General features: G+C 38.7%; 2 protein-coding genes across 8 annotated transcripts in view; one reads left to right on the top strand and one right to left on the bottom strand.

Moving 5' to 3' along the window:
• Window positions 1-239: 239 nt before the first annotated feature.
• erg28 (ergosterol biosynthesis 28 homolog) lies at window positions 240-2,388 on the bottom strand. 2 transcript variants are annotated; one of them, XM_079691957.1, is made up of 5 exons: window positions 2,298-2,388; window positions 1,776-1,931; window positions 1,162-1,252; window positions 955-1,073; window positions 240-840 (listed from the first exon to the last, which is right to left on the bottom strand). In XM_079691957.1, exons 2-5 carry the CDS (start codon window positions 1,906-1,908, stop codon window positions 752-754), a joined length of 432 nt encoding a protein of 143 aa, XP_079548083.1. In that variant the 5' UTR covers window positions 1,909-1,931; window positions 2,298-2,388; the 3' UTR covers window positions 240-751. The 2 variants fall into 2 exon arrangements, with proteins under 2 accessions (XP_079548083.1, XP_079548082.1); XM_079691956.1 differs by having other exon boundaries at window positions 2,215-2,361.
• A 389-nt stretch (window positions 2,389-2,777) lies between these two features.
• Window positions 2,778-12,277, top strand: part of ttll5 (tubulin tyrosine ligase-like family, member 5) — a 47,188-nt gene continuing 37,688 nt past the window's right edge. For 3 of the 6 annotated variants that reach the window (XM_079691408.1, XM_079691409.1, XM_079691410.1), the window contains exons 1-12: window positions 2,778-2,897; window positions 3,249-3,386; window positions 5,577-5,683; window positions 5,788-5,870; window positions 6,639-6,745; window positions 7,036-7,166; window positions 7,295-7,377; window positions 9,191-9,260; window positions 9,368-9,452; window positions 10,635-10,736; window positions 10,835-10,926; window positions 11,137-11,244. In XM_079691408.1, coding sequence (XP_079547534.1) covers window positions 3,328-3,386; window positions 5,577-5,683; window positions 5,788-5,870; window positions 6,639-6,745; window positions 7,036-7,166; window positions 7,295-7,377; window positions 9,191-9,260; window positions 9,368-9,452; window positions 10,635-10,736; window positions 10,835-10,926; window positions 11,137-11,244 — 1,027 coding nt within the window. In that variant the 5' untranslated portion in view covers window positions 2,778-2,897; window positions 3,249-3,327. Of the gene's footprint in view, window positions 2,898-3,222; window positions 3,387-5,576; window positions 5,684-5,787; window positions 5,871-6,638; window positions 6,746-7,035; window positions 7,167-7,294; window positions 7,378-9,190; window positions 9,261-9,367; window positions 9,453-10,634; window positions 10,737-10,834; window positions 10,927-11,136; window positions 11,245-12,277 lie in introns of all 6 variants that reach the window. The other 3 variants (XM_079691405.1, XM_079691406.1, XM_079691407.1) reach the window with 3 other exon arrangements.

Raw genomic sequence — 12,277 nt, 5'->3', positions numbered from 1 at the left:
TTGACATTACAAACCTGAATAATAGGACTCAATGCAGCTCGTTTTGTTCCCTATCTGTGTGGACAAACAAAAAGGTGTTACCGTATGCCTCTTTCGATATAATGGGGGAGTTAAAACAAATGTACATATTGTGTCTTAAATACCTCATTAAAAGTGTGCTCATGTTTACTGAATTTAAAATTCCTATCATGAACCAGAAAATGTAAAAAGACAATTAGAAACTAGAAAACACCAAACGCTTCACTTTTAAACGTTTTATAGGACAATAATTGAGCGTACAAACATTTCACAGCACGAAACAAACATACAGAATAACTCTTTATATTTGTGTTTATGAGACATTGTAATAAAGAGCATCGTTTTAGACTGTAGAGTCATCTGTGCTCTTCGGTGGATAATGAATAAAATGTATAGGAAGTGGAATCATTGATGAGCGTATACACATACAGATGATTGTCATTTAGCCTGACAGTAAAGATACTAACTAAATGAAACCTCCATGTATAGATCGTTCGTGAATTAAGTAGTTATTAACCAGCACAGATTCATCACTAACATGACCTTCTGTCCGACCGTTTGATTGCACTGAAGTGTAAAATGTCAGTTCAAAAACACGATTTTGTGTATTTTATGTAGTCTATAGAGAGGGTTACAGTGAGAAATGAATGTTCAAACAGATCTCATGTTCTTCAAGGCAAGCAGCAGCACTCTAGGAGCTGGTCACTTTGAGGTGCGATGGAAAACTCGGGACTCAGTTACGCTTCTTCTGTCGAGCTCCGACTTGCTCTTGTGACTCTGGGATGCACTGATACCCAATCAGCATTCCTATGATGGAGAAACCTAGAAAAACACATACAAATGTTATTAGGATTTAGAAAAAATATGTTTTAATACATTAAAACCTGTAAATGTATAATTAAAGGGATACTGTATTTCCTATCACTCCTCACTCACTTGCCACAATGAGAGGAGCCATGACCCCGATGGTCAGAGGAGCAGTTTTGTAGATGAAGGCTTCGGACAGGAAGTGGCCTAACGCCAGCACAAATGTCCATAAGGTGATGTGATAGAGCCTGCAGGAGACACACAGTGGAAACAAACGGTAAGAAGACTGCCAACAGAAACACAAAAGGAGGTGCAGAAAGTGAGAAGCTGTCTTACGTTTTGTTCTGGATATCAATGGCACAGGAACAGCGGATGATCGATGACAGTAACGTCCAAATCCCAAATGTTCGAGCTTGGAGACCATTAACTGAGGAAATTAAACACAAACAGAAACTCAGGAATGAAAGAGTCAAAAAAGGAACCATTATATTGTCCAACAGAGACTACTGAGTGAGCAATGTTTATCATTGTAACTGCAAAAGGGTCAGTTGAGTACATATCTCTAATTCTTCAAAAACTAAATGTAATATAATATTGTCAAAAATGTCGTTTTGTAATGTGTCAATATTGAGTTTCCTCATCAGACTTCTTTTAAATCACAAATATTGATATTGGCCCAACATCCAATAACAGTGTGGACCTAAACATTAAAGATTGTTTTAGATGTTTGGGTTATGGCCTCTTAATATTCCTGACTGTTTACACTGATAAACAGTCCACATGTTTTCTTAGAACCTGACACAAATTGCAGATATTCTTTTTCTATTCAATGCTATTTTATAAACACCTGCCAGCACCAACATCAGGCTCATTCGAGTAAAATGTGTTTTGATGGGACATTTCATGTTGTACTGTGCATTGGTGTTGTCAATAAAACCTGCTTTCCTCACCAAACTCTGGCGTGCCTGTGTAGAGCTTCTCTGATAAAAAACTGTGATCTCGGAAGCTTTGCACGGTGTTTCCCATCGCGATGACCGAGACCATCAACAGCCAGCTCCGCAGGACGTTCAGAAAGCGACCCATGTTCTCTTTTTTCAGAGACGCACCTGTCACAGAGAAAAAACCATGATGTTATTTATCAGAGCAGGATTCACATGTTCAAACTGAAGGCAAATGCATGTGCAGCTCGATGGTCATTTAAAAGCAGAATTACAGGTGTATGTGGTATGTTACCTGACTAACACACCACAGGACTGTCTAACAAGAGGTATTCAGCAATAACTAACGTGACGTAGCAGGCTAACGCTGCTTCAACCTGGTTAACACAATTAACAAGCTATTATATAAAAAATAATGATAGTATCAACAATATTTTGTTCTTATATTTACCTGGCGGCCTTTATAAAACTACCATGTAAACGTGTTCCTTCGACAGAAGAGAGAACTTCACATTAAATGAGACTCAAACAAACCCAGTATGATGTTATTCTCACAACGGCAAGTCTTTCAATCTTGAACTCTGGGGTTGACCAATAGCAAAGCTTAAGAAATGGCTCCATTCAATCGTACCATTCATATGATTGGCCCATACGAGCAGTCAGGTTCCGCCTACCTCCTTCGCCAACCAATAGAAATCAAGATATTAGGTCACGTGCAGCCTGAAGGCTAGGCTGTGTTCGAACAAAGAGTATGTAGCGAGCGAGAGAGTGATTTTTCTTGTCTTATGTTGTCGTGAATTCCGGTCAAGCATAGACAGTGCAGAAGATGTATTTTATGTTCCCGTTTGAAAATGATATGCTGTACAAAAACACAAAGGACTGAATAGCCTATACTATTATTACCATTTGAGTACATTGAGTAACATACAATTACTGTCTCGTCCACCTGCGTCCAACCACTGACGGCAAAGCAAAGTTTGGTCATTTGGACAAATAAATATCGTCCTGGACTGCGCATGCTCCCTGTTCTGTTGCTACTCAGTTGTTGTAGTTACCAGGAAGATTAACCGCGATGATCAACTTGCCCTGGTGATAACAGCTAGCTTAGCAGTTAGCTGGCTCTCAGAGTTAAAGGCAAGTTTGCGTTTGTGTGTGCTTGTATTGCATTTAAAAAACGTCTCGAGCTAAGCAGACTTTACATAGCTAGCATCCTGTACCTGAAGTAGGATGTCAGTGAGTGTTATTAAGCTAACGAGTGTTTGGCTGCCTGTCTGGGTTTAGTCTTAACTGGACGTGTGACGAAATATAATTTCACTACAGGTAGAACTAGAGGTACAAAGCATCTGTTCTCGGTTACCTGTGCTAAATGTGAAACACTACTTCGGGACAATACGAATAAGCGTTATTTATTCGCTAGCCTCTGTATTAATATTATATTGTGCATGAATGGACATTACAGCTATACAATGTCAGGTGTTCTTGCAGTTGGTGTTGGTGTTGGTAGCGTCAGGTGCCATGGTGAAAACTAGACACTTGATCCTCGTCCTCCTCTCTCAATGTGAAAATGCCTGCTGTGGTCCGTGGTAAGGAGGACTCTGAGTCCTCCTCAGAAGACGAGCAAGAGTAAGTGTTTGCAAATAGTACTATGTCTACCGTAGAGTCACATAATAGAGACTATGGTGTACAGTGATAGTCAATTTAATTATTCTTTCTCTATTATTTTAGCATATAATCACTGATCCTTAATCTCAATGTTAAATAAGGATTATTTCTGAACTCATTTTAATTTTGTTTCTGTTGTCATGTTTCTAATACCTGTGGTAAAGTCAGTTATTAGCCTAATAATGCAAATCACACACTTATTTGGTTGGGCTTTAGAGTCTACACAGCATTTGACACAGTCTATCCTTAGATCCTTGTTTCAGATAAGAAACAAATACCATAAAAACCTTTGCAGGGGGTGGAACAACTCAGTGACCTTGTTTAGCCTTTAAATAGCAGCTCTGTGCAACTTCACCACACTACTGACAACTTAAAGTGTTCATTCTTATACCTACCTACATCTCATATTTGATCACAAATACTTGTGTGGGAGTGTTTCTTCCCTTTAAAACAGGCTTTTCCATTGATATTTTTTGCATCGCTTTTATAGCAGTTATACGTTTGCAAACTGTGGAGACACGTAGGATTTTGCTCACAGTCCCTGACGCTTCTGGACGAGGCTCTCTGAATGACCTCTTTCTGTGTCAGTAAGATCCTTAGCCAACTTATCCAGCTACGTAGTACCTCACTACATTTCCCTATAATATCAGTTTTTCACCCTGCAAACCGTAAGCATTGTTCATTTTGTAATAGCTGTATTATATAACTATTTTTTCCCTTAGTTTATTGATCATGTAATGTTATCTGTCTGGCAGGATTACAGAAGAAGCCATGTTTAATCATTTAAACCAAGCTACATTTAGACAGAATGACACCTCAAGGAAGCTTTTATTTTGCATAATTGATGAAAGTTTAACTGAATGACAGAGAAGAGCATGCAGATCATAGCTGCAACTGTTGCTTTAAGTTATCTTTAATTCCCTCTTAAGCTATTCTTAGTCGTACACTGGGCGACACTGTGTCTCTAACTTCCATCAGCTTAGTATAGATTGCATAGGGTTTAACCTCCCAGGGACCAGTGCTCTCTTCACTGATGGGGCTGGTTGAGATGCAACCAGAGCAGAAATGACATAAGTTTATTCATCATTATCACGCTGCTGTAGTAGAACACTTGGATTTTATGTTGCAGAAATGTAGTATTTGCAGGAGTGCATCCTTTCCGACTTCAATTCGTTACCAAACAAATAGGGACAGCACATTTGATTTAAAACTGTTCTTCTGCTTAACTTGGACTCTAATGTTTTCACTTAATTTGTTAAGAGGGGGTTGATATTAGTCGACATTACAGTTCAGGGTTATGACGACAGACAACCTTGAATAATGCAAAGGGTAATGCAAAGTATAGCATTACTGGCACACAAAGGACAATCACAGCACATATAAAGACAAACACATGTAAGTGCATGTACAAGCACACTAGCAATATGGCTTTAACCAAATAATTGTAGCTTAAATAGTTATACTTTGACAAATGATCAATGTGATGGCAACAATTTGGCCTTTTGTCTGATACTTTCTCTTTTACATTACATTTCACTTGTTAGAAACTTTTATTCAAAGCAACTTACATATGCTCAATACAAGCGGGGTTTGAACCAATGCACTAACTCTCTGAGCCACAGCCTCTTTCCCTGTAAAATGCCCCTAGTCGTTATAGTTGCTTTTGTTCAAAATAGCTTGAATATTTAAGGGGCATGCAACAAAACCACCACAGTGAAAAATCTATCTGCAGCTTTGTCTGACACACCTAGAAATGTAAACTAGGGGCAGCAGTTGCTTACATGCCTCGGCACCTTATCAACAGCGGCCATGCCTGGTTGAGTTCTTCTCCATCATCATGCTATATGTACCTTATCTTGTTTTCAGCCCCTGATAAGCAGGCTGTGTCTGGTACTATCAGATAGACTTCAGTTTTACAAGCGTGTTTATTAAAACAGCATATGGGTTTGTTATTGTCAAGCACCTCCTGGACATGTGTGTGGTTCTGTCTCTATCTGCCTGACTGAAATGAAGCTATTCACATCATCCTGCAGTGATTTGGTATGATACTGTTAATGGGAAGTTTTTTTCCGTAAGATTGTTATTTTCGCAACTTTTTTTCTATTTTCTGGATTTAAAAAAAAATGTGTCTTTGAATGGTTTGTCCACTAGAGACCACCCCTGCATTGCCTGGAGCGGTGTCAGCAAGGCAATCCCCATCCTGTTGTTTTTCCCTGAAGCAGCTGTTTCAAAAGATGGGGAAATCTGCTCTATTGGAGGTAAACTACAAATCTTTGAATGACTTTTAGAAAAGTAATGGTGGGATATTGAAAGTTTGGAGCCTTTAATACATTTAATACTAATTCTATTTTGTTGTCCTTAGAGCGATATCATTTGGCCTTCAAGATTGTGCGCACAGAGAGCCGCCTGGTACGAGGACTACTCGCCAATCATGGATTCCATGAGGTAATGTTCTCCAATAAATCATGCAAATTGAAAAGATTAGACTAAGAACCCTTTGTTCTTTTTAAATTCAGAATCATTTAATTTATTGCCAAGTAGGTTGTCACTTGCAAGGACTTTTTTTTACCGTTTTGTTGTATACTATAGATACATAAAATAGAATAGAACATTACAATAAAAAAATTAAAACAATACTTTTACAAATACGTTCAATTTGACACTGGCAGCAAAATGTGCAAAAATGTATAGATAGGGAATTTGCACATCATTTTTATGCACCTCTCGGCTCTTTATGATAATGTATGGTAGACCTCTTTTCATTTGCCTTGACATAAATATCAATGTCAAAGCTGGGGAATGCACCGAAGGAAAAAAAACGACCTAAAGATTTTTTAACGAGGGCACACAATACCCATTATGGCTCTTTCATAGCAGTTGCAATTAATTCCCTTTTTATTTCATTTCGATGCTTCTTGACTCCCGCTAACCCATCATCAAAGGCAAAAATAAAACTGATAAAATAATGTCAGGGTGATGAAGATCTGTCAAGTTGGCCTTTCACATGTGATCATTTCAAAAAGAGCTGTATTCCTCCAGATTATTGGTGTACGATCTGCTTCTTGGATAACATTTAACTGAGATTTCACATGTGGTGGACTTCTGAATATATACAGTATATAAAGAGATATATCTGAAACTCAACGTGGAGAGCAATGGCTTTGTTACGTGATTTTCTGAGCACTGAATCTGATTTATTTATTTTTTGTTCAGGTTCACCCAAACAGCAATGACTTTAACCTCATGTGGACCGGGTCTCACCTCAAGCCTTACATACTACGCAGCCTTCAAGATTTCCAGAAGGTCAACCACTTTCCCAGGTATAATAGAGTGTTTTAGAGTGTAAGTGTGTTGCCACTGCTTTCTGTGTTATAAATATCCCCACAGAGCCATTCTTAGCCCGTCAGTTCAGGCGGTGTGTTCGTTGGCTTCCACTGCAAAGCGCGCTTAGATTGGACCAGTGCCTCTCTGGAACATGACATGAATCACGCTGTCAGGCAGAGGGCGATCTATTGCTTGTTATGCATGCGTGTGTTTTTGTTCTGTCAGTGTCGAGGCTGTGAAGTGGAGTGCTGAAGCATTTTAAAACCGAGATTCTGCTCATTTCCAGGTCGTATGAATTGACACGCAAAGACCGACTGTACAAAAACATCCAGCGAATGCAGCAGACTCACGGCTTCAAAAACTTCCACATCGTTCCTCAGACCTTTGTGCTTCCCTCGGAGTACCAGGAGTTCTGCAGTAAGAACACCTCTCCTTGTGTTTCTCAGAGTAGACCTCTCCTTATGTTTGCCAGCATTGCACATTCTAAACATGTACATTGTTATTTCTGTTTGAATCTCTTCCCAACCTTCCTGCCTCAACCTCAGATTGTTTTGCCAAGGACAAGGGCCCCTGGATTATTAAACCAGTGGCATCTTCAAGAGGGCGAGGCATCTACCTGGTCAGCAACGTGAGTTATCATCCTCAGACTCTCCCAAAGTTTGAACTTGGTAAAAAGCATTTTTTTCATCTCCTCAAATTGTGCTTTTAAAAGATTTTAAGAGAGATGAAGGACATCAATAAAATGTGAAAATAAACATTATAATTCCACGTTTAAGATAACATGTTTTGCTTGTGAACAACTGTTTGAAGCTCAAGTTATACAGTTTAATATAATGTAAGACAGGGGAAAACAGCCAATCAGAATTAGGAAGCTGGTTTCACAGTGTTCGGCTTTTTTTGTTAATAATGAATGAATTATTGACAATTAATGATAAATAAAAGTGAATATAATTTCTCCAGAGCTAAAAGGCACTCACAAACATTTGAGCTTCTCCAGAATGAACCCTCAATGCCATGCATCGCTTCATGTAACATAAACATGTCTTTTTGTCTTTCTTATCCCTTAAATCTTATCCACTGCTCCATCACGCGTTTCAGACAAACGCAGCGACCCAAAATAAATGTTTGAAGCTGGAATGAATTGATCGACATGTGTTTGTATGGATAGGGATATTGAATAGTGAAGGCGGGTTTAAACCGAGTTCTGCCACTATCCTGCATGTGAGATCATGTGTACGATTTAAAGCAGTGTGTTAACGGATATCTTGACATCTGGGAAAATACGCTTTTAGCTAGGCTAAGCTAACCAAATGTTGTGTGTTAAACTTTTAATACAGATTAATGAAAAACTTAGTGGTAGTTAACTGTTAGCATCATGACATACATACTTTGTGACTAAAGCAGTCAGTTAGCCAGATGTTGTTGGTGTGTGTGTGTGTGTGTGTGTGTGTGTGTGTGTGTGTGTGTGTGTGTGTGTGTGTGTGTGTGTGTGTGTGTGTGTGTGTGTGTGTGTGTGTGTGTGTGTGTGTGTGTGTGTGTGTGTGTGTGTGTGTGTGTGTGTGTGTGTGTGTGTGTGTGTGTGTGTGTGTGTGTGTGTGTGTGTGTGTGTGTGTGTGTGTGTATACAGCTGTCTTTGAAGTAAGTATCAACCAGTGATTCAGACATTAATACGCTTTGTGGAGTAAATCACTCTCGGCTTTTGGAGGAGCTCAACACGGTTCTAACTCTTGGAAAACATATGCACGATCCTTCTTCTTCTCAGGCATTTTTATGAAACAGTGGAAAGAATGTCAGGGCGATATTTGGAGAGAAGAAAGAAATACGTTCAGTTTTTTTTCGGTTCAGGTTTTTTTCGGTTCAGGTTTTCTCTGAACTGTAGCCAGCACTGAGGTTATCCCCCCCCCCTCCGTCCCATCCCCTTCTCAACTTCGCCACCTGCAACACATTTCAACCTCATAAATGACCCATCTCCCACCACCACGTTGTGTTTTTATAGGCTGTTATTGAACGTTGACCCGCTATGGCCAGTGTCGTTGCAGGCTCCAACTTTTCTTGATAATTCTTTGATGTTAATGGTTAACAGCAGGGTCACATCATCTGTGTGGAATGCTGTTGTATTTGATTGGAGTTACAGTACGGAGGATTGTGGAATATAAAAACACTACATTGGTCATAAAAATGCTTTTCGTACTCTGCCAGTGAGATTTTCTATTGAGTTTGTTAGGTCACACTTATCCTCTTGAAAATGCCATTTCACTTCATCACTGTTGTAAATAATCTACAATATCCCTAGTTATGTTAATTAGTCAATTTCTAACATTTTCTCCCAAACCAATGTCCGCATACTCAACACTTTGAACCGTGTTAAGTTGATAATGATCTACTGCCTTCATCTTCCTCGTTGTGTTGATAATAGATTTGTTTCTGTTTATCATCTGCAGCCAAATCAGATTTCAATGGATGAGAACATCTTGGTGTCTCGCTACATTAATAACCCACTACTGATTGATGGTGAGTTATTTTTCCCAACCTAATTCCTCCTGACACATTTTAATATGTAAGAAATGTTTTGGCTTTTTGAATAAACGGTGTTTATGACTCTTTTTTGTTGTTTATAGAGTTCAAGTTTGATGTGCGGTTGTACGTGTTGGTGACATCATACGATCCTGTTCTCATCTACGTGTATGAGGAGGGCCTGGCCAGGTGAGCTGACTGTGGGCTTTGCATTATATATGACCTGACACCATACAGGCATCAATGATCTTCTTCAAAAACAAAATGACATCACAATTGATATTCAAAACTAGCAGTCAATAGTGCCTTCACTTCTGCTTTTGTAGATGTTGGCCCCATAATGATACATTTGTATTTTAAAGAAAATATACCACAGTTTTATTAATTAAATTATAGGTAAGAGTGTAAACCTAGGTATTAGTTTTTCAGTGGTCTGGTTTAAGAAATGAACTGATTAGTTAGGATTAATTTGATAAATCATCAAAAATGGCACAAAACGCTGTTTTTAGCCATTTAATTATGGAGATTTCCTGCTTTTCTCTGTATCAGATACTCCTCAATATTGTTGGCTCTTGGACTGACAAAACAAGTCATCTAAAGGCATCACTTTGGATTTAGTTTTTTCCTAAATGTTTTGACATTTCATACACAAAATGGCAGATCCATTTATCTAAAGAGCAATCACAGGATTAAACCCTAATGAAAATAATAAGTAGTGTCAGCCCTATCTAGTGAAGACACTGTTTTTTTAGTTAATTCACTTGAGATGCACCCACAGGTGCTCCATCAGTGCCCAGAAGGGGGCAGTCTTAACTCTTCAGACTGTGGTGGTGACTTTAAAACAAAGTGCTCTATTGTTCCAGCTGTAGGATGTGCTTATCAAATGTGGCTGATTGTGTTATTGTTCAAAGATTATCTTGGATGATTTTGTGGATATTATTTGTTTTTATTCAGATAAAGAATAACAAATGAATCACAAAGAGGTTATTATTGTGGCACAGGTAGGTCAGGATTATAGACTGGCTCTTTGCTTTGATCGAGGTACGTGCTGGAAACAGTGTGCCACCGCCCTGTTGTTTGCTGGCTTGGGGATCAACAGTGTGGAAATAAATCAGGGTCAAAATTCCGAATCCCTATTTTATCTCCTGACATTCCTTCGGGTTGTGTTGGTATTCAGGTACACGGTGTTTGCCAAGGAATTCTCACTGTTGCACATGTGGCACTCCTCTCCAACGCTGCCCGAGACTTATCTCCAAAGAAACTCCAAAGTGCCCCCCCGCCACTCAGTCAGGCCTTATGAATGTGGTCACTATAGCAGATAGATATTTAGTGAGATTGTTTGATGACAGAAACGTTTTCATTTGTCCGCAGATTTGCCACAGTGAAGTATGACCGGACTTCAAAGAACATAAAGAACACGTTCATGCATCTCACTAACTACAGCGTGAACAAAAAGAGCAGCGACTATGTCAGGTAACTCTCACGGGTGAATGTGGAGCTGTTATGGGAAGCCTCATCGACTCATCCATTTATTAGAGCAGAGCCGTTTGAAGTGCATTTCTGCCTTTCAGCTGCGATGACCCTGAAGTTGAGGATTATGGGAACAAGTGGAGTATGAGTGCACTGTTGAGGTATTTGAAGCAGGAGGGGAAGGACACCACATGTGAGTCAAAACTTTATTGTCTTCCCTTTCTCATCCTTTTCATCTTTTGATTTGATGCAAGTAAAGTGGAGGGAATTTGAACTAGTTTACACATGTTTTTTTCGAAAAGCCTGATCTGTTTTCCTTTAGATTCAAACTAAAATGTCTATAAATGACCCAAAAAAAAAGAATTATTGGACGCTAGTGACACAAACATGTTGTGTGTTCCAGTGCTGATGAGGCAGGTGGAGGACCTCATCATCAAAGCTCTACTGAGTGCTGAGCTACAGATAGCCACCGCCTGCAAGACGTATGTTCCCCACAAGACTAACTGCTTTGGTAATACTTTCATATTCTTCTTCAAATGTTTTCCACCACACAGTTTGTAATCTAATCCATCGGAGTTTACCACTAAAGTGTGTATTGCCCTTGTAGGCTCTTACACTTGCACTGATCCAAACTTCAGTACCACATCAGTGCCTAGTTAGGAGTTCAAAGGCAGCAACAGTAACATGTTGAGGTTAACAAAATTAAACGTTTATTTTATTTTTTTAAACTACGAGCAAATGTAAAAACAGCCGAAAGATCTTAAATAATACATACAAATATAAACTAAATAATATTCAAAATATTCATAATTATATTAAAAAGGAGGCAATTATAATGTTAGCATATGGATACAGGGCCATTGCAATGTGAAGCATATGTATATATTTTTTTATTTCATTTAATTTAGTTTTTTCAGACAATAAACAATAAAAAACACAATAAACAACCGACATTAGCACAATACAATAACATTGTTGCCAGACAGTATGCGATTTATGAGAAATAATCCTGATTATTATGGACTCATAATAAATGCAAAGCGTACGTTGTGTGTAAGTTCACAAATAATCAAGGTTAACAGAATTAGGGTTCTCAATGTCATGTTCATTTTGTGATATATTTTAACCATTTGGAGCATCTTCTAGTATACAAGTTGTTTCTTAGTCTTAACAAAAATGCCAGTCGCTCCATCTCGTGAATTTCTTTAATGATTTCAATTCAATGGCCTACTGTAGGACGATCGGCTTGTAACCACTTTTGTTTTTTTAAACTGCAAGAGTGAATATTTTCCAAAGTTATCTATCCCTCCCTGTTAGTTCCTCTGGTAGGTCTCCCAAATAAAGGACAACACATGAGAAAGGGATCTGAAAATATGATGCATGGTTCTCCAACTATCAATCCGAAATTGGTTTATTTTTGGGCATTACCAAAAGATGTGGAGGCAACATGGTGAAGCATATTTCTATTACTAAACCTATACCTGGTATTTGCCGGATTGTCAGGTCTCATATGATTTTATGTGAATAAGGTAACAAAAATGTTA

Source organism: Notothenia rossii (genome assembly GCF_949606895.1).
Source record: "Notothenia rossii genome assembly, chromosome: 7".
Lineage (NCBI taxonomy): Eukaryota > Metazoa > Chordata > Actinopteri > Perciformes > Nototheniidae > Notothenia > Notothenia rossii.
This window is presented reverse-complemented; position numbering and strand designations above follow the sequence as displayed.